We start from the raw sequence: 22,894 nt of genomic DNA, 5'->3' as shown, positions 1-22,894 counted from the left end.
ACAGTTCAGTTTACAACTGCAATAAAAGTCCAGCACATGAGAGAATCCCATCATAAAAGCTAGGCTATTTTACAAATCATTAAAAAATGTGTCGCAACCTCACAGTGTTACAGGGAGTTTATGGAAAGTGAGTGATGGGCTGGGAAAGTTTTCACTCCAAGAGTCTGTTTATCTCTCATTTTACCTCCCTCTTCCTTTCTTCCCCTCGGTCTCTATGGTTATCGCTTATTACGTAACACTGTTTTGAAATCGTCTGGAGTGGTTTTGCTTCCATCCTTTTCTTTTATTCCTATTGTAACAGGAATGCATTGTGAAGCACACATATAAAACCATTTCCTCTCAAGTAAAATGGCTTCTGTCTCTCTCTAGTATTCCTGTTTGCAGCAAATACTAAAAGTGAGTAATACTCTGCAAATAATATGTCCATGAATGCACACGTCACAAAGACACAGTCTGCCAACAGGCCGAGATAAGGCTGTTACCACCTGTTCCACACCTATGTGTGCAAGCATGCACAATGAGAGAAAGTGAACGAACTGTAGAAAGGAGAATGTAGAGGTTGGGACTGTAGCGATCGAAGAGGTCAAAGTTCATTGTTTTGTTTCATTGCACTGTATATAATGCTTATCAAACATGAATCTTTGTTCTTAAACACAGTGTGTTTCTACTGTCTTATGCCATTTATTCAAGTTCATGTTGTTTTAAATCACAGGACTTTATGTGCCAAACTTTAAAAAAGGAAACAAAAGCACCAAAGGATCTTAAAAGTGATCCATACAATTTGTGGACTATATTAAAGTAATAATTTACAGACAATCTTCTGGACAGTTCCACTGAAAGAAATGAAAGAATGAAAGAATCATTTGTATTTTGTGAAATGGATCAACTGATGCACTGAATAAACGTGATCTGATTCAAACGATCTGATTCAAGACAACAGAAGAAAATGTTAGTGGAAAATCTTGTTTTTTCAGGATGCCTAAAGTTAAAAAAAAATTCTCCAGTACAAGAGTTACAAATATGCAAGAACAAAATCACTAATAATTACATTTCTCATTGGAAAAAAAAACACATATTTATTAATAAAAATAATGGAAGATATAGTTTTTATATTTTGGCTGCTAAATTTTCACCCTTGGCAGGTGTGGCATTATTTTGGACTCCGTGTACATCTGCTCGACAGAGATGTCATAGCTTTAAAAATTCCACAAGATCATCATAAGATTACTGATAATACTATAATCACATTATGTCACCATGAAGGCAGCCAGCACTTTTTTCCTCCAGACACACAAGAACAGCAACTTTCTGTCTTTTATACACCCTTCGACCCCTCCTTCTTAGTCTTTCACTCCTCCACCGCTCCTGGGCCTCTTTTCCAGTCCTCTCGGTGATACATTTACTCTTTCTTGTGTACATTCACCCCTCTTCCACCTCTATCTCCACCCTAACTTTGGAGTCTAGCCCTAAACAATGGATAGATCAAATTACCTCCTGATTCATTGCTCAACAGAGGCGTGGAAGTGGACCATGGATTTTTATTGAACATATCTGATGTCTTTAAAGGTGAAGTGTGTGATTAAAAGAATGACTGTTTTCAGTCAGGTTTCCTGAACACTTCAGTCCATCTGCCTTTGGTCAAATAAACAAATATTTTGCCTCAAATACCACTGGTTATGCCACGTTGCATGTTGGTTGAATGCTTTTAGCTTATATTGCTAACCATTATACATTTGGATGTAATAAGGGTTGTGGGGATTTGATTACAAAAACATTTGGCTATATTATACAATTTTTTATTATAAGACTTTTTTGTAAGAAATTAACTTATTCAGAAAGGATGCTTTAATTTGATCAAAAAACACTAAAATTATCCTGAACAAGATGATCACAGAATGATTTCTGAAGGATCGTGTGATACTGAAGACTGGAATAATGGATGCTGAACATTCAGCTTTGCCATCACAAAAATAAATTATTATTATTATTAGAAGAAGAACATGCATTATTTCATCTTAGTAGTATTATTGGCAAATGACCTTCAGTTCAAAAGTAAGAAACCTACATGCAAAGTAAAACCTGCTTCTAGTAAAACAAAGCATGTATTGTTCATCACTCTCTAAGAATCACGCAACATTTTGTTGTGATGGCTGAAAGGCAACAACTTTCTTTCTAAGCTTTCTTTTAAATGTCCTGTGATTTTCTTACTGCCTATGTTTTCATATTCCCCTCCTTTCTTTCATAATCCACTGATATCATGTTCACACTGGGTCCCTCTGCCAAAGAGCAAACATGCTAGACAATAAGAGAAAGTACAGTGTACAATGAGTCAGGGTGCACTACAGGTCGGCAGCTGCATGCGAGTGTGTATACATACGCATGTGTTAGTGTGTGTGGTGATTGCAGGTGCATCACTGGCAAACTGCATTCAGTTCATGACTCACCCGAAAGCTGTTACCATTAGCAACTGGAATAGCATCCAAAACTGAGGCAAATGCACTTTTGACATTTCAGTGGAGCCTCTGAATTGTACTGCAGAACTCATTTTGTGATCTGCAGGGCCATCAAAGATGCCAATGCACCTTACATTTTAAAGTGACAGTTCACCAGGAAAATTCAAATTGTAAGTTTGTACTCATGTCATTTCAAACCTATATGGCTTTCTTTCTTCTGAAAGAAATATGTTTTTAAGAATGTTCACACTGCTCTATTTTAAAGGGATAGTCCACCTAAAAATTGCATTTCTCTCATCATTTATTCACCCGCATGTCATTGCAAACCTCTACTGTTTATCTCAAAGATAAAGTATTATTTAAAGGGAGAGTCCAGCCAAAAATAAAAATTCTAACCCTCATGTCATTTCAAACCTGTATGACTTTCTTTCTTCCGTGGAACACAAAAGATATGTTGAAGAATGTTGGTAATCAAGCAGTTTCAGGTTTTGTTTATTTTCGTTCATATGAAAGTCAATGGGATCCGTTGCTGTTTGGTCACCGACATTCTTTAAAATATCTTCTTGCGTGTTCCACAGAAAAAAGAAAGTCAAACAACTTTGGAAAGACATGAGGTTGAGTAAATAACAGAATTTTTATTTTTGGGTGGACTATCATTTTAAATACACATTTTATCTTTAATATAAAAAAGGGGCAAAATAGTTTAGAAGAACCTTGTTTCTTTTATTTTCCTTGTGCCCTCTCACTTCCAAGATGTCTAGTTGTCTACCCCCCTCGCCACCTTGTGTGCTTTCAGTCACCAAGTGACTATAAACATAGCCCTCCACCCCCTCCAGTTTGTCACACCAATTCTACTTATCCCCTCTTCCTTTTCTTATTTGCTGTGAAGACGGCCACATGTATTCTCAGAGGGGGTTCTGACTAACACAGAACTCTTTAGCATGCTGAATAGCTCTTACTAATGACTAGATCTCTGTTTGCTGACTGAGGTTAAGAGGCTTCCGGTTACTACAGACTTTGATCAACTCAAGATTAACCGATGTAAAGCACTTCAAGTTCTCAAATATATACAGTAGATCGTAATCTGTAGAATCATTGTAAAATCATTAGACCAAGAAACTCTAAAAGGTCAAAAGATCAAAAGAAATGACACTTGAATGCAGGGAATGACCTCGCTTCAAAAGCTTCTTCGTAAGAAATCAATGCATTTGGAATCAGATCAACTGTTCCTGATAAACTCAGGTCTGATCTTTAGGTCAGCAAAATGAGATGGAACTGTTTTAAAGTTACAGCGTCCCAAGAAAGCATTCCCATCATATTTGCAGCATGAAATAATGAGAGATTCCTTGTTTACGACACATTGACTTCTGTGGTACTTCCCCCCACGCAATGACGCAGTTAACAACAACCACTGTGCCGTTAACACACTTCAGACTCAGGCCACACACATTCACTGGGTTCACAGACATATATTTCATGTTTTCCTATTTTATTATTACCATATATGCCATTTCATTGCTATGTATAGGTCAGTATCAGTATTTAAAATAAATAAATAAATAAATACGAATAATAATAGTAAACTGTAAAAACAAACAATTTTAATAAATACAAATGTTTAAATGTTTGGCCTAATTATTACAATATAAATAAAGTTTATCTACAAATAATTTAGTATTTTTATAGGCTATGTATGAACACTTATTTAAGATGCCTATGTATTAGCCCAATTAAAGCTATATATAAACGGACCCATGTTTGTCTCTTTGATCTTATACACTCATCTGTCACAGTCAAAAGATCCTGATCCTACTTACTCTTTTCTGTGTCCGTTTCACCCCTAACCTCTGCTTTCCCTGGTTCAATCCTCTGCTCATTCGCTCCCTCTTTTCTCTCTCCATGAAGTCATGTTTTTAAACAGAACTCCACCGGTAAGAAAACCACCAGGGCCCTCACACAAAGGTCTCAGGTAGCACAGGGGCCCCTGGAGATTACAGATATAGGGCCAGACACAAAGAGCTTTCTCTCGCACACTCAATTACACATTCTCAGCATCCAAATAGCATTTCCTGCTCCTGATCCTTTTCTTTACTCTCTAAACTGCTGTCTTTGTTTACTGAATGAATACAGAAACGGTAACGCGCACACACAATTAAGCATTTAACAACATAAGGGATGATTAAACATTTTAACATTTTGAAAGACTCTTTGAAAAGAAATAAAAACACTGTATAATGTACATTTTCTTGTCCGTTTATTGACCTTATAAAGTCGTTGAACAAGTAATGGCACTTGTTAAAAGACTTAACCGGTGTTAGATAGCATCTTTCCTTTTCTTTTCATATCCCATACAGTCTCAATGTGTGTTCCCACTTAATAAAAAGAGTTTGCAATAACTTTTAGCAACTTACCTATCCGCTGTGATGTTCTGTTTATATTCTATCCTAACGTCTTTCTGTCAATTTCGTCCAGACAGACGCTCCTCGAGGTTTACTTTGTCTTCAAAAACATAAAAAATCCTCTTGGTGTGTTCATCTTATCTGAGCGGCGTAGACCAGATGGTTTCCGAGAGGTTTTGACTCATGACATTACCGGACAAACTCCGGTAAAGTACATCATCATGCGCTCGTTCACCGGGTGTTACTGCGCTCGCTCTCGCGAGTCGCGGCCTCTGATCAGGGCCGTTGCCACGCCCACATTGGTGACGACACCACAGGCCCAGGTGTACTTCTGTGGGACTGCATTTATGGCCATATAATTTAGATTTCCAGGCTTTCCATGATGAACAAAATTGAGCAGACATATTGAAGGACAAACTGCTTTTAATTTACACCAAACAGTATCAAACAAACCAAGGACACACATTAAACTAACAAACTGTATAGGAAAAACCGCATGCACCACATTGCTTATTTGTTTCAGAACTAAGACAAGTATCAAATTATAAAAACACACACACACACAAAATCATTGTTCACAAATACACAGATGCAAATGAGACACACAAATACTGCATAAGAAAACTTGACACAAAGACTCGTTCAGAGGAAATCTCACTCAGTAATCTGACATGCTGCATTTAAAACACATAAATAAAAAACAAAAAAAAGGTACTGATACAAGCAGTGGTCTGTTGAAATATTTGATACATTTGATACATGATGTTAGACATGCCTATATAATATTACAAGAATTACAACCCTCAGGCAAATGTTACATAACAGAAGACACAGTAACATTCTTGCAAGGCAGGTAGTATACAAAATATATCATGACAACAATATATAATATGAATTTGTGCGATATTCACATTACAATTTTAATAGGCAAGAGTGTAAGAGGGTAAAATATTGTAATGTCTAGATAATGGAAGACTTCTCAAAGTAAACAGTGATTTTAAATCTACAAGGAAGACCGGTAGCTTTCGAAAAAGACTAGTTTAACTTAATATAGTTTATTGAGACTCTGAAAGTAAAGGCAACAATTAGTGTCCAGAATAATTCAAGCAGCATTTCAAGGCTCAACACTGCATGACACCATTCATGTACATTTAAAGTGGCTCTTCACATGAAATCTCTGTTGATTAAACTCGATGAGGAACATCAATAAGTTGTAAAACTGTTAACTGCTTTACATGTCAAACATGATTTATAACAGCCATATATATCTGTCATAAATGAATACCATTGCTGTTCAGATATGACCATAATGAAGATGCCTACTAGATATTAAACTCGCACTCTTTTAATATTTCAACTACTATTCAGCGATACAGAGAAAAAGGCAACTGGTTCAATCTCACTATGGTATCAATAAAGGGAATACGATTTGGCCTCTGGACAGAACATGTATTGGTCTAGATCAAGTTTTTGAGAAAATATGAATTTTAAGGCACTCAGCCCAAAAGTCCTCCCTTATAATTTGGTTTGCTTGTTTCTCTTGAAGTACATTTAACTATGACCCCGTTTACACCTGGTTTTAAGATCCGTTCTGGCTGTTTTAATCATATGTCGTCAGTACTAAATGGGGTTCAAAATGTTTCATGATCGCTTCACTTAAACCACATTCCGAGGTAGTCAGAAATGCATGTGACCGTGTTGCATTTGTAGTGTAATGTAAAAAGACTGCCTACAGTGTATTTCTAAATAATCTGCATTTTAAAGAATTATTTATTTTAAACATTTTTAACTGACAGAGTGATCTATATTGTCAGACACCTTCCTTTGAACTCCTATTACAAGCTGCTAAAATGTATTTGAGCTAGATGTTAGTACCGAGTATAAACAGAGCTTATATATTCTAATTAAATATTTAAACACTACCATTCAAAAACTTTGGGGTTGGTAAGATGTTTTAATCTCTCTAATCTTTCAGCATCTACTACTCCAGTCTTCAGTGTCACATGATCCTTCAGAAATCATTCTAATATTCTGATTTGCTGCTCATTAAACATCAGTATTGAAAACAGTTGTGTGCTATAAAAATAGCGTTTATTTAAAATAGATTTTTTGTAATTATCACTTTTGATCAATCGAATGCATCCTTGCTGAATGAAAGTATTCATTTCTTAAAAAAAAAAAAAAAAAACCTGCCCAAACTTTTGAACAGTAGTGTATGTATATAGCATGTATATATCCCACAGAAAAAAATCTGAAAAAAATAAAACCCTATTAGTTTAAGCAAAACTTCAAGACACCTGACCCTCCTGTCAACAGCACTTCAGGTAGAAGCATCACACTCATTCTATCAGAGGTAGAACTCTATGAACACACTTGCATATTAGCATAGAAAACCACAATGATCTCATGACCGCATCCTTCTTTCAGATGTTGTCATTCACTGTAACTGGATACGCAGCTGGTGGTTGGGCAATTGCATGCACTGAGGTTCAAGGCCTTTGGATATGGAAAGAAATCCTGTGGATTGTGGCCTTTTTCTCCCCCTGTTGACAGTAAAATGACTGCAGGTTGAATGAGCGCTGCTGCCTCCTTACAGGGAGATGCTTGTGGTTTGTGACTCCCTCTGCCGGTGAGATTTATGAACTGCTACTAAGACGTCTGCGTAAGAGAGAGGCAGGTTTTGTGCCGGTGTCCTCCTGATCACTCTCACAGTCTCTCTGATTAGGGAAAAAAACAGGAAAAGTAAAGACGCATTGCATTGTTTTTAACAATTATGCACAATTACCCTGTACTTCTCATTACAGGAATGAGAAAGAATCTTATTCATACCAGTTCTTGTTGCTCCGGACCGTGGGCCTTACACAGTAACTGCAGTCGACAAAACCGGTTACAAGCCGAAACCATGTTAAAGGACATCTGTTTGGTGAGAAAAACAACTAGTTAGTTAATAGTTAAAAAATATTACAGCCTATCTGTACAAAATATTCATCACAATCCAGACAGAAAAAGAGCAACAAAAAGGGCTTCATGACAGAGTTACATAATGACTCATATAGGTATCTCTCTTTACTCATAGGTCTAGTTTAGAGAAGTGAGTCATTTGAGTCAGCTAAGGTAGTGTTAGCAACAGGTTCAGACATTTAAAGGAACAGTATAGTCATTTTTGTTGCTTTTTTTTGTCACAACTCGGAAACATGAAAAAAAATCTGTTAAAATTGCAAAGGAACAAATAACAGATTTTTTGGTGAACTATCTCTTTAAGAGACAATGAGACCACAGCGAATAAAAAGAGCATGTATCATGAGATTATATAAAAGCAGCTGCTGATTAAATGTAAAAAGGCACTGAATGCAGAAATGAGAGGCTGATATGACAACAATAGCAAAACTAGATGTTCGTTAATACTACAGGAGGGACAGAGAAAGACTGAGGGAGACAAAAAACATGAAAGACAAAGCAAGCAGTGAGACACACAGTTAGTGACAGAAAAAGTTGGTCTGTGGGTAATGAGTTTACACACTCCAGCCAATAGCAGGTGTCTCTGACCATGTTTAAAAAAACCCACAGCAGTGACACGAATACCAACCTTCCATTTCCTCCTCGCGTTGAACTTCTTAAAGCTCTTCATGTTGATGGAGGAGCGGTTTCTCTTGGCTATTTGAGTTCTATTGAGAGGCTAAGAGAGAATGGACGAGGAAAACAGTTACTGAAATGATCAAGGCAAAATAAAAAATAACTACATTATAAAATGCAATATGAGAAACGGGCGAGTTCACGCATCTCACCTTAATCCAGGGGTGAACGAGACACTCTTCTGCTGTCATTCTTTCACTAAATACAAATGCATAAAAGTAGTATAAAAATATTTAACCCTTAAAAATTATTCATTAGGCAAAAGTTAGATTAGACAGTTAAAGATTAAATTGAATATACAGTTTATATTATTCCCTCAAAGCAGGCAATCTTTCAATCTTTGATAAAAATATATTTTAAAAACAGTGTATTAATACATTAAAATGTAGAGTATAAACAAAATAATGAATAAATATTCTATAAAATAAAATAAAAAACATCTTTTTAAATGATTTGTGAAACTTTCCCCTACTCAAAACCAATTTATAATCCCAATTATTCTAATATAATGAATCTGATTATTGTTACCTCTGGTCTTTAACTAGTAGTTTCTGGATGAAATCTTTAGCCATGTTGCTAGTTTGGCTGAAAAAGTGAGGCTCAAACTCATAGTTCATTGCCACGATGTTCCTCAGCGTCTCTTCGTCTGTTTCACCTTGGAACGGTGACAGGCCGCTCAAACTGATGGCATAAATATACATGAATAAGAAATGCCTTTACTTTCATAGCTTCCATAGTTTCCATAGAAATACAAGAGTTTCTACATGTATTTCTCCTGCAGTCTCTCTTCACAGTAATCTAGCATACTAAAAAATATGTTAACCTTTAAAAAAAAATATGCATTCCACCATCAACTGCTTTATCCCTGTGTGAAGATAAAGGCTATTACTGGTCTCTCTGTTGGTTATCTACTCCATATCTGGTGTACTTCATTTCTGACGTGACTGATCTCATCCCAAAGGACCTGACCTATAAACTTGAAAAAGCACATGCTTGTCTAACAGGGAGGCTTTATTTCAGAAGTAATTTATGCCCCAGTTAAAATCTGAATATTTGGAGCAGTACTTTGGGTTGCAGACTGATTCTTAAAGGATTTGACTGTCAGGTATGCTATCATATGATTAATAACAATGGAAGATTACTTACAGAATGTAGGTAATGACGCCAATGCTCCTGAAAAACATCACAAGAACATGAATCTTAAAACTGGCATATAGAATTCTAAGCAATTTAACATGCAAAAAAAGTATTGTAAACTATTTTAAATAAAAAATACATATATATTATATAATTCCAAAAATATAATTCATAAGGTTTACATTTTGATATAGAAATTCACATTTATTTATTTAACATATTATTTGATCCTAAGTGGCTCACTTAAATTTTCACATTTTTTATCAGTGTTCTCTGGAAATCAAACCCATGACCTCTGCTTTGTTTGTGCCATGCTGTACCAGCTGGGCTTCAGGAATGAATGAGATGCAAACCGAAACATGTTATGCTAACATTATGCTAACCAGACATGAGTTGCTGTCTTTGGCGCAACAGATGATAGCTACTAGTTTGCCTTCTGACAATGTTTCACACTTGACATCCATATTCAGTTGCATGAAGTAAAAAAACATATACACGCTGAGACACATGCACACAGTTTAATGAGTACCTGGAGATGTCGGAGAAAGACAAATCAAGTCTGAACATGCCTGTAAACTCCCTTATGCACTCTAACACTATATTTCCATGTATGTATGAGTGTTTGTGTTGCTAATTTAACTTGGTAAGACTTACCACATATCTCCTGCTGTACTGAGAGGCTCATAGTTGATAATCTCAGGGGCTGAAACAGATGGAGAGAAGGCGTAAGTCAAGTAAAAGTAAATATCTCCAACTCTTCTGTTGGTTTTCACAAATTCTTCAGCATTTTGTCAGTAGCAACAGCGCGCTGAACTCATTTTATTGCATTAATCAAACATTTCAGAGAGCTTTGGCCGGACAGAAGCAGACATATTTGAGAGGTCAAACTGACAAAATGACACCATTAAGTGCATTCTTTGAGACCAGCAGCACACACTGTAAAAAAAATTGTTGTTTCAACATAAAATTAAATTGAGTTCTCTCAACTTATTTTTGCAGGAGATTTTGAGGAGAAAACTAGGCATGAAGGCATCTCCTGTTAATCTCCAGTCACTTATTTGACTGAAAACCACACAAAGAAATAGTTTAACAATCAAACAAAAAAATGCTTTCATAACTTACTCACCCTCATGACTTTTGAACACAAAATGTTTGGAACAATATGAGGGTGAGTAAATGAGGACATTTTAATTTTTGGGTTAACTATCCCTTTAAAGTGGACAAACCCATTCGTCTATCAAATGAAAATGTGTTTTAAATGACAAAGTGCTTGTGATAGTTTAATTATTGATGATTTTGGCAGCTAAAAAGGTTCATCCAAAAGTAGGGCTGACACAGAAACTGGAGTGTAACTGAAATCACAATTCAGCCAATCACCAGATGTGCTTAGAAAAACACTCAAGCTCTAGATGTTCACAAAGGACATCCTCATGATAAGTAAAGTGCTAGTCACTTTGAACAAGAGGGTCTGCTTAATATCAAGTAGCATACTACTTCTGCCCAGTCTCATGGAGAAATAATACTTGGTTTGTCTAAAACCAATATTCACAGTTTTCTCTGTACATTTACATTTATTCAGCAGGGTATAACTATATTTACAGGAAAAAATATCTTAATCTTTTTTATATCTTAATTATTAATAGGAAATATTCATATCATAACTAATAATCAGTTCAAAATCGGAACTAAAACTAATTCTGTTTTGGATTAAAAATGATCCCTATTGGTATTGCTTGTAAAAAATAATATTTGTCTCTAGTCTAGTGAAGTAAACAGTTTCAGGCCACACGGACAAAATATGTGTGCATCTGCATTCTGTCAAGGTCAGTATTTAAAAGAACACTGATAAGTGTAGCTGGATTGTGTGTGTGTGTGTGTGTGTGTGTGTGTGTCACATTTCAGTATGTTTCCTTTAGGTTAAAGGAATTGATGAGCTGTTAAATGACTCAAGGACATTTCTGCAGTATATCAGCAGTGACATTACATGTGTGATCTCACAATAGTTATTTCTGTTCCTGTCCACTCAATTTTCAGCTGAACTTCTGCAGCTCTGCCATTTCATCTGAAGTTAGTCTCCATGGAGACAGCTAGAAATAAAAATTGTGCATATTGCCAAAGGCAGGAACATGCAGAAAAGGTGATGTCTACCCCTATGTTTTGATGGTCAAGTATCACAATGATACCATACAGCAACATAAATTGTTCAGGTGAAGAGTTAATGGAGAAATCAGCAATGTAAGAAGGTTTCCAATACATTCTTGTTCTCTCTCAACAATGCTTTAAATCACACGCAGACGGCAACGCAATCTTGCTAAACTGTGTCCTATCTGCACCTCTTCTGCTGCACCTCTGTCATTTTCTCTGGGTCTCTGGAATTGTCAGTCAGCGGTCAACAAACTTAATTCTGGCCATTGCTTCTCAGTCTACTTTTAGTATCTTGGGCTTGACTGAGACCTGGATTTGTCCAGAAGACTCTGCAGCCCCTGCTGTTCTCTCTAACAACCTCCCTTTCTCTCACCATACACAAAAGAGCGACACAAACAGTCTTTTCAACCACACATCATTATTTCTGTATTACAACTTACAGACATTTAAATAACAGAAGTGCCGGGATTAAAAAGTTATTGTCCACAGTAGCGATCAAATCGAAAGTATCTTAACACTTGTGTTGTAACGCTTATCATTTTAGGGGAAAGGGAAGTGGTGTGTGGCCAAGTATGGTGACCCATACTCGTAATTTGTGCTCTGCATTTAACCCATCCAAGTGTACACGCAGTAGTGAACACACACCCGGAGCAGTGGGCAGCCATTGCTGCGGCGCCCGGGGAGCAATTGGGGGTACATGTGTAATTTATACTCTCACCTCAGTCGTGGTAATGAGGGTGGAGAGATTCACTCCCCCACCTACAATCCCTGCCGGACCTGAGACTCGAACTCACGACCTTCGGGTTACACGTGCAACTCTCTACGGGCGACAACCCCTTTAAAAAATGTATTTGACATATATATATATATATTCAAATGAATATATATATTTTTTAAAGACTTAAGCAATGAACATTTTGTCAGAACAACTATTAAATTACGTTAATTTGTGAGAGAATCGTGATCTCCAATTTATATATATATATAAAAAAAAGTGATTCTCAATTTATCCAGAATCGTGCAGCTCTAGTTTACATGTTATTACTCCATATAATTAATTAAAATAGAAGTTTAATTTCGTAAAGTATAAGTTGATTTCAGAATGCACCTACATTTTTTGTATTTTGTGTTTTTCAGTTGAATAAAAGACCATTTTTCCCTATATATTTCTTCATTGAGGATTAAAAAAAAAAAAAAAGTCTAAAAATCTCGTCTCGGCTCGTTCTCGTGAACCCAGTCTCATGTCTCGTCTCGTCTCGTGGGATAAGTGTCTCGTCACACCCCTAACCTCTAGACATCTATGCTCATTACTTTATTATATTTAACCTTTCACCCTTCCGTCTTTTCCCTGTAGTGTCATCCTCTCTTCCCTCACCCACCTATTTCTCATCTCTGGATGTAAATACAGTAAGTGACACTTTATGATCCACTTTAAATTCATTTGAGGCAAAGCAGAGCAGAACACACACCTAGGTGCAAGTTGAAGGAAACAATATGATCTAATTGGCTATTTATTATGCTTAAGTGAGTGTGCAGTTGTTCTCTTTCAATTAGTCCACTTTAACTTCATGTCAAGACAATATCTGTCTAGACAGGCCAGTGCATACTACCCCTTCTAACCTAAAATGTTGCCCCATGTATCATCGTCTTTACTGTATTTTTGCTGAGCAGTCTTTTGGATGGCTTGCCAATGTAATAGATTATTCTAATATAAAAAATTAAGTATGCTTGACCAAAAGTTTTTTGGGGAGAAGAATTTATTGAAGATGGTAGTGTAGCAGTTCTTCAATAGCGATGTTAGCATGTCTTCCTTCAAATAATCTTAACCCTTGTATGAATCCTAGCTTCTCCCAAAGTTCTGACTGTGGGATATAATTGTATACCTGAAGACAAAACGGCTAGAAACAATACTGTTAGGACCTTCCCGCTGGAGAGCCTGCAATCTACAAGACATTCCTGAGGAATGCTGTTCCCTTGTTATTCTAATGGAATGGACCATTTGGTTCTCACCTTTATAGACACACTATAAAGTGTTACATTATTTAGTTCACAGAATGACCACCTGAACAGCACCGCTTTTCTGTCGGTCACTGTAGCCCTGCAGATAGAGAAAGCTGATTCCAAATCATCAGTTCTTTTTCAACTGGATCTATCTGCCACTTTTGACACTGTGAATCATCAGATTCTCCTGCCTACATCACCGAATCTGCACTCCACTGGTTTGAATCTTATCTCACAGGTAGGTCTTTCAGGACTTTCTGGGGAGGAGAGGTATCCAGAGAACATCAGCTGGCCACAGGGTTTCCTTGGGGATCAGTTCTTCACCATATACACTACATCACTGGGGCCCATTATACAAGCACATGGTTTCTGCTACCAAATTCTACCATTGATGACACACAGCTCCATCATTCATTTCAACCAGATAATTCAATAGTAGCTGCATGGATCTCAGGCTGCCTGGCAAATATCTCGGCATGGATGAAAGAACATCACCTGCAGCTCAACCTGGCAAAGACTGAGCTTCTCGTTTTCCCTGCCAACTCTACAGCATGATTTCATCATCCTGCTAGGTCCATCAAAAATGATTCTTTGGTGACCAACTGACCTTCAAGGACCATATTATAAAGACAACTCGATCATGCATGTTTGCATTGCACAACATCAGGAGGATCAGGCCCTTCAAAACAGAGCATGCTGAACTACTTGCCCAGGCCCTTGTCATTTCTAGGTTGGACTATTGCAATGCTCTTCTAGCTGGACTTCATCATCATGCGCAAACAAACTTTGACAAATGTTTTCAGAATGCAGTGGCACGACTGGTCTTCCATGAACCCAAAAGTGCCCTCTTCACTCTCTTTATCTCCCTGCACTGGCTACCGGTTGTGGCTCGCATCAAGCTCAAGACATTGATGTTTGTGTACAGAATAGCCACAGGTTCAGCACCCTCCTACTTCTCCCTCCAGAAGCCTGAGATCTGTAAGTAAGTGATGCCTTGTGGTAACATCACAGAGAGGCATTTTCGTTCACTTTTCCTGGCTGGTGAAATGATCATCCAACACCTGCAGTGCTTAACAGAACACCTGACACGTTATTTGACAGCAACACTAATTTAATCCTATACCCGACCCATTTGACATAAAAACTGGAACCCGAACCACACCTGCATTAAATCTCCTACATGAGGTAGAAAAACTCATTTATTAAAACTTTTATTCAAATTGTGAATAGATTAAATATAGAAAGCAAACAAAGAGCGCCCCCTTTAATATAATAACTACAGCTGTCAACCAGTGGCAGCGCGATTGGCTACATTGCTCAGCGTGTACTGGACCAATTCTTGGTTATTGGAAGTGCAACCCGTCCATGCTTGTCACAGTCCGGCCTGCACCACCCGCATATGAAATATATGATAGTATTCTTGAAAAAAATATTTTAACGTATTATTGAATAAATTATTAGTTAATTATCAAAGAAAGAAAAAATGTATAGCCATAATATAGACTTTTGTAAATGCTGTGATACTGTCATGCTCATTGCTGATTTCTCCATTAACTCTTCACTTGAACAGTTTATTTTGTAGTATATGGTATCATTGTAATCCTTGACCATCAAAACACATGGGTAGACATAACCTCTTCTGTGTTATAATGTTTGGTTCAGGAGATATGACACAAAATACATAATTTGGTTATGGCGGAAAGTAAAATGCCGGAAGAGACAACATTTTTGAATAATTTTTTTTTATAGATTTCATCAAAAATATCTTAATTTGTGTCTTACGGGTTTGGAACGAGTAACTAATGACAGAATTTTAAATTTTTGTGTGAACTCTCCCTTTAAGTATACAATACAGTCAATAAGATTTGATATTTCTACAGCATTTATCACTTTTATTCAGCAAGGATGCATTAAATTGATCAAAGTGACAGTAAAGACTTTCATACGGTCACAAATCTATTTGAAATGTATTCTATTCTTTTGAGCTTTTTAGTCATCAAAGAATTCTGAAAACAATTATGTTTTCACAAAAATATTAAGCAGTATAACTGTTTATAACATTGTTAATAATAAGAAATGTTTCTTGAGCAGCAAATAAACATATCAAAATAATTTCTGAAGGATCATGTGACACTGAAAGTGAAGTGAAAGCGACTGAAAGTGAAGTGACATACAGCCAAGTATGGTGACCCATACTCGGAATTCGTGCTCTGCATTTAACCCATCCAACGTGCACACACACACACACAGCAGTGAACACACACACACCGTGAACACACACCCGGAGCAGTGGGCATCCATTTATGCTGCGGCGCCCGGGGAGCAGTTGGGGGTTCAGTGCCTTGCTCAAGGGCACCTCAGTCGTGGTATTGAGGGTGGAATCCCTGCCGGCCGGAGACTCGAACCCGCAACCTTTGGATTACGAGTCCGACTCTCTAACCATTAGGCCACGACTTCCCTGAAGACTGGCGTTATGAAGCTGAAAACTCAGCTTTGCATCACAGGAATAAAATACATTTTAAAATAGATTTAAATAGAAAACGGTTCCATAAAATTGGAAAGATATTTCACAATAACACAATTTTTACTGTATTTTGGATGAAATGAATGCAGCCTTGGATGAGCATAAAGAACTTTTTATCTACTTGAATTCCGACCTCAATAGTAGAGTATATCTCATGCTTGTGGTATTAAACAAGCGTTCAGGTCTGCATTTGCATATTTGCGTAGGTTTATATCCTTTAAATAAACACATTCACTTGAACTCAAAACCACACAGACTGAACCACTCACCAATATACTGAGGGGTTCCACCTAAACTCTTATACTCTTCTCCTTGAATGAAGTGATGAGCCATGCCGAAATCAATGATCTTGATGTCTGGACTGGGAGTTTGTTTGTCTGACAACATGATATTTTCCGGCTGAAGAACAAGAAGGAAGATAAGAACATGCCTTTTGCCTTATACACAACACAAGTTTATTTATTTTTATTGTAAATTATGTGTTTAGTTTATTAGGTTGTGCATTTTTTAAACCTGTGTTGAATTTCATCTAACCCTAACAAAGGTATTTTTCTACACAGGTTTTTAGGTCAGTAAAATACTGGTAAGGTTTCTTTCAGCAGCTCAGTAAGGGTTGATGACACAGATGTAAATAAATATTACAGATATTTATATATCTAATAAATGAAGAGGATTTAAGGGATTTTCACAATGTGAACGCAATCAAAATATATGTCTGAATAAATATTGTTGTGTTCGAAGTGTCAAATTAATTTTGGTCAGAGGTGATAGCTTGGGTGAGAAAGGTACAGTCTACTTCCTCATTACCATTTTGAAATCTTTATAGGAAGTGACATGTTTGCTACACAGAGTTAAAATTAACTTTCAAAGGTCATTTGAAACTGTGAGTGAGGTTAATTGGTTCGGCTTTCTGACTTCTGACATAAAAATGGGCTTCCTGCCTACCTTCAGATCAAAATGGGCAACATTTTTTTGGTGCATGTAGCTGACACCGTCCAGAATCTGCTTCATGAACTTAATAGCTTCCGTCTCTGTGAGGTTTTCTTTCTCAGCGATGAAATCAAAGAGCTCTCCACCCTTTATGCTATATACAAAAAATATAAGATCGACAAGAAAGAAGAATGAACAATAGATCAAAGAACAATGAAAAATTTTTTTTTTTATTAAATATAACTGTGCAAAAGTGCAACTGTAATTAAATTGTCATGAAAAAAATATAATTTAAAAATAGGTCATGATAAATATATTTTATATTTTTTACTTTTTATTTTTAGGTGAAATAAGATGGACATTTCACATGGTGATATTAATCATTTTATAACTTTCTGTTATTTTCAATATAGAATCATCCTTGCTTTATTGAACACAATCTCTCAACACCTTCATTCAGGTGTGTTTACTCCATATTTTTTTTACGCATTTCAGAAAAACAAACAAACACATACTCACAGCTCAATGATGAGGACCACCTCTGCCCTGCTCTCAAAAACATCTTTAAGAGCCATGATGTTTTGATGCTGAAGGCTCTGTAGGATCTCCACCTCCTTCTCCACACTCTTCCTCTCCAGGCCCAGCCTGCTTCCTGCACCTTTCTTCAGCTTCAGGAACTTCCCCGCCCACAGAACACCAGTGGCTCTTTCCCGCACCTCACGCACCTGCCCGAAGTGACCACTAGAATCGCAATACACAGAATGAATGGAGATATGCATTAAGATAAGAACTAGGTATTAAACTATGTTCCTAAAAAGGGTCAAAACTGATAATCATATATACAGTACAATGAATATATAGTGAACCTACAAAAATATTTAGTACCGTATATATGGCACAGTAAAATTTTTTTTTTTGTAATTAATTTATTTTAGATTCTGTATTTTATTTTTTATTTTCAGTTTTTAATGTAGTTTCATTTAATTAAGCAACACAACCACATTAAAAAAAGAACCTTAATTCATTTGTTTTGTGTTTGAACATTTACAAAATGAATATTTTGTTAATGTTACCATATTAATAACAAAATATTCTTTGAAGTGCCTTTAAAATCCTATTTAAATACCAATGTATATGAAAATGATCACATCATTTTTATATTATATTATTTTTAAGGTTAATATTTTGGTATACACAACCATTCAAAATCTGGGGTCGGTAAGAGCTTTTAATGTTTTTGAAAGAACTCGCTTATGATAACTTAAACCTAGCAAAAATACAGTAAAAAACAGTGTATAATAGTATTACAATTTAATTATTTTTCAAAATTTTAAAATATTATTTATTCCTATGATGGCAAAGCTGAATTTTCAGCATCATGATCCTTTGGAAATCATTCTAATAAGCTGATTTTCTCAATAAACATTTCATTATGATATGCTTTTTTTCAGGATTCTTCACTGAATAGAAAGCTCAAAAGAACAACATTTATTCGAATTATTATTATTATTATTATTTTGTAACAACGTAAAAGTTTTTGCTATTTTACTGTCTATTTAATGGATCCATACCAAATTAAAGTATACATTTCTTAATAAAAGAACAATAATCTCAATGATCCAAACTTTCGGACAATAGTATATACCATGATACTGTCATGTGATCCATCTTTTTTTTAAGTAAAGATAATAAAACAGACAATAAACAGCTGTGCATGTCTTTACCTTCCCAAAACATCTCCAATCTCATAAAGGTCTTCAACATTATCCAGCTTGAAGACAGCCATGCTGCTGTCTCTCTTTGTCTCTTCAGTGTCCTCTGTCTGTCAATGTCCAAAGGAAAGCTATGGGCTACTGTATACTGCTCATACTGGGGTTATCATTAGGTCCACACCTATAAAACACAGAATGGTAGTAAGTGGCCTGTTTCTCCAAACAAATGGAAAACATTTCATTCAGAATTTAACTAAACTTGCGTAATCATTTACATTAAATACGCATTTCATGACTTTAAAGGCTGCTCTGATAGCACAGCTATACTAGCTGGGAACAAAAAAGGAGAGATATCTGGAAATCATTTACGAGTCCCCAAAGGGTAAACATCTGGAATCCAAACCCATGTGATACGCCAGAACTACATACATGAGAAAGAATGTTGCACTAAATTCTCTGGCAATTCAAACAGATGTAAACAAGAGAGTCCTTTAAACTTTAGCCAAGCGTGGACAAACCATTAGGGCACAATGTGCAACATAGAGCATGAATATAGAGTGGAAAACTGCCCAGACCTCAGTTACCCTTCCGTGATTATATTAAAGCATTCTTACATAATGAGTCCTTTCCCCACACTGAGTTGTGGTGTAATTCGTTTTCAATGGCTTACGCAGTTTGTCACTATGGGAGGAAGAAATAAGAAAATGAATGAAGAAGAGTTGGGAGGAGAAAGATTATTTATGGAGTGACAAGACAAACAAGGTCTGGTTTTGGCATATCTGTCTGCATGTCCCCCCATATAATCTATCATTTATTCATTTCAGAGGAGAAAATGTGAGATATAAATCTAAATGGTGTGATATTGAAGGATGATTATTTCACATTGCATTGCAATCAATGTAAATAATGTAAATGTGTTGTGAATGTGGAAAATATGGAATGTGAGAGCAACTGCAAATGGCAGTTTATCTGATTTGAATACAAGCTGGACAAATCTGTTCTGCACGTGAGCAAACACTAACTAACATGTCGGTTGTGTTGTTTAAAGTGCACATCAATGTGTTTAGAGGGAACGGAACAGAGAAAGCCTGCATCAATCAACAGGTCTTTTCCAAAATATCACGCCACCCATCTCACTTCAGCTTCCTACAGTAACATACCAGGAAAAAAAGCCACAGAGCAGAACAATAGCCTTCATTGCAAAACCAAAACCCCCCTTTTGCTTCATTGGAGCAACACTCACTCAGCTGTGTCAAATTACACATATCCAGTAAAACCCTGCTCAAAAATGAAGTTTCAGCTTGGGTTTGTGTCATTTGTGCATCATCACTGCATGTTGCAATATTTTAGCTTAAAAATTACATAGACTATATATTCCATCACCTTATGTTAGCTACTTTATTTTGTAAACTCAGCTGAGTCAAATGTGTGACTGCGCCTGCAGGTTTAAGTGAGTGAGTTCTGACATTTGAGCGTGAGCTTGCTTTCATTCCCTTCTGTACAAGATCAAAGAAAGCAATTCCAAAACCTGAAAACTTCCTGCTGTATCTGATCAGATCTTCAGCAATAAAATGCCCAAAATAATGATCACATTCTTGATTAAGATCAAAGTCCCAGAGCTACAGATTCAGAACATCATAAGTGCAGAAAAACAATGAGGGAGAAAAAATGGTAAGAAAATCACGAGAAAAGAATGTCTAAGAACGGACAAGACCAACACACACACACACACACACACACACATATATATATATATATATATATATATATATAATACCATAGCAAACACATATAACCCATTATTTAAACAGCTACACTTTAAGCGCACACACACACAATATATATATATATATATAATACCACAGCAAACACATATAACCCATTATTGAAACAGCTACACTTTAAGCGCACACACACACACACAATATATATATATATAATACCACATCAAACACATATAACCCATTATTTAAACAGCTACACTTTAAGCGCACACACACACACACACACACAATATATATATATATATATATATAATACCACAGCAAACACATATAACCCATTATTTAAACAGCTACACTTTAAGCGCACACACACACAATATATATATATATATAATACCACAGCAAACACATATAACCCATTATTTAAACAGCTACACTTTAAGCGCACACACACACAATATATATATATATATATATATATATAATATATAATATGCAATGACTTACAGTATTCCTATACTTTGCTTACCTAACAATGTAAAATGGTAATGTGCAAACTTTCTACTTGATCTAACTTTTAATCCTAATATAACCTGAAGGCTGGGCGAGTAATGTTAAAATACAGCTTTGATTTAATAATCAGATGATATCTTATAAATCACATGTTTGGTTACCTGACAAGTTTTTACAATGTTTTACAATGTGTTTTTACAATATGAGGAAAAACTTCCACATGCAATCAGTAACGCCTACTTTCCAATGCAGCTTTCAGCTTAAATCTATGCGATCTAAACCAAATATGCACAAAGTTTTTTGAAAAAACCTAAATCCAGAAGAAAGATCGGGTCTATTCGGTTACCCACAGGGCCAGGGAGGTTTGCTAGACAGAACACTGGTAGGCTGCTTCTAGGTGTTAGCCACCTGGATATCACTAACTATATATGCGACAATCTGTGTTTCTTGGTTATTTCATTAATAAAGTCTGTGGCTGTCAATTGCCAGTTTTGAAACTCGCACAAGGTTTTTACACAGCAGCAGTCTTGAGAAATTTTAAAAGTAAATGTGAATAAAAGTGAACGTTTAAACCGCCAGTCTTTGCTTTTGTTCCGTTTTGCTTTGGTCTGACAATGACATCAAATGAAACGAAATCGCATAATTTAATAAATACAGTATAACCAAATCGAGCGTCTCTTGTCGACTGCGTGCAGAACACGACCGAAACCTGCGTGTGGAAACTTGTTGGTGCCTCATTCTGGCGCGTCGTGTCTGTTTAATATTCTACTGCGCTCCGCACATAGGAAGCCCTGAAGTGTCACGATCACGATGCGACGATTAAATTAGTGTACATTTCTTTGTATTAGTACCTTCTATCATGTACTGCGATATGGCTATGTCCACATTTTATTTTCTCTTATCCCCCTGATTTCATATAGAATAGCCTATTCCATGCCAAATCCCCTGTAACCTGAAGAATCGGTTGAATTATGGTACGTACCTGGCATAGATCCGTCATGAAGCCGCGTCGTGTCTGTTTGACGGACGGTATTTCCTCCGGAGCTCCGTTCGCTGCGGACGCGCTTGTACTGAAATGAGGAAACGCTCATGTTGACCATGTCAGTGCAGTGCCCGCTTGTGGCAAGCCATTTTAACACTACTCCTCTACACTAACTATTTTACTAACTTGTCAAAATTTCTAGTAAGCAATCAATCCTACAAATCTCCAGTATTTGCTCCAGTAGTGAATATAATCCAGATGTGGAACTCGCATAACAACTAATCACATGTATGTCATCGATGTAACCTATTTATTCTAATTTTAGTAGTAGTATCTAATTATTAGGTAGTAGTTATTCTTTAATTATTTGCCCGAAATAGGCCTATTAATAGTGCTGTTGGGAAAGATACAAGTGTCTATAAATAGGTAGGCTACCAGTAGGCTACTGTAAATAGTAAAGCCTGAATAAATGATAGAAACTATTTGAAGAGTTACAAATATCTAAATAATAATGATTGTAATGATTAATTTTAGGAAAACTAGAACGGGTATCAGAAATTGAAATACATACTGGTTACAAGAGAATATTTGAAATATGAACCACAAGACCGGTCTCATGAAAATGCGTATAAATATTACGCCAAATAAAAATTAATACTCATGATATACTATAGGGAAGTCGTGGCCTAATGGTTAGAGAGTCGGACTCGTAATCGAAAGGTTGCGGGTTCGAGTCCCCGC

At 36.3% G+C, this 22,894-nt stretch overlaps 2 protein-coding genes across 3 annotated transcripts in view; both read right to left on the bottom strand.

The window, feature by feature from the left end:
• Positions 1 to 5,126, bottom strand: part of LOC306885379 (rho guanine nucleotide exchange factor 2-like) — a 48,557-nt gene extending 43,431 nt beyond the window's left edge. The window contains exon 1 of the mRNA XM_079441844.1: positions 4,865 to 5,126. The gene's annotated coding sequence lies outside the window, so the exon portion shown is untranslated. The remainder of the gene's footprint in view (positions 1 to 4,864) is intronic.
• Positions 5,127 to 5,259: 133 nt separating this feature from the next.
• LOC306885082 (death-associated protein kinase 2-like) lies at positions 5,260 to 22,252 on the bottom strand. Of its 2 annotated transcripts, XM_079441417.1 has the most exons (13): positions 22,154 to 22,244; positions 19,549 to 19,615; positions 18,947 to 19,115; positions 17,742 to 17,963; positions 17,238 to 17,376; positions 16,562 to 16,691; positions 10,277 to 10,325; positions 9,632 to 9,658; positions 9,014 to 9,166; positions 8,638 to 8,683; positions 8,439 to 8,528; positions 7,682 to 7,768; positions 5,260 to 7,569 (listed from the first exon to the last, which is right to left on the bottom strand). In XM_079441417.1, the coding sequence occupies exons 3-13, from the start codon at positions 19,006 to 19,008 to the stop codon at positions 7,489 to 7,491; spliced, it is 1,086 nt and encodes a 361-aa protein (XP_079297543.1). In that variant the 5' UTR covers positions 19,009 to 19,115; positions 19,549 to 19,615; positions 22,154 to 22,244; the 3' UTR covers positions 5,260 to 7,488. The 2 variants fall into 2 exon arrangements, with proteins under 2 accessions (XP_079297543.1, XP_079297542.1); XM_079441416.1 differs by lacking the exon at positions 19,549 to 19,615 and having other exon boundaries at positions 22,154 to 22,252.
• Between the last annotated feature and the right edge of the window lie 642 nt (positions 22,253 to 22,894).

Source organism: Barbus barbus, assembly GCF_936440315.1.
Source record: "Barbus barbus genome assembly, chromosome: 19".
Lineage (NCBI taxonomy): Eukaryota > Metazoa > Chordata > Actinopteri > Cypriniformes > Cyprinidae > Barbus > Barbus barbus.
This window is presented reverse-complemented; position numbering and strand designations above follow the sequence as displayed.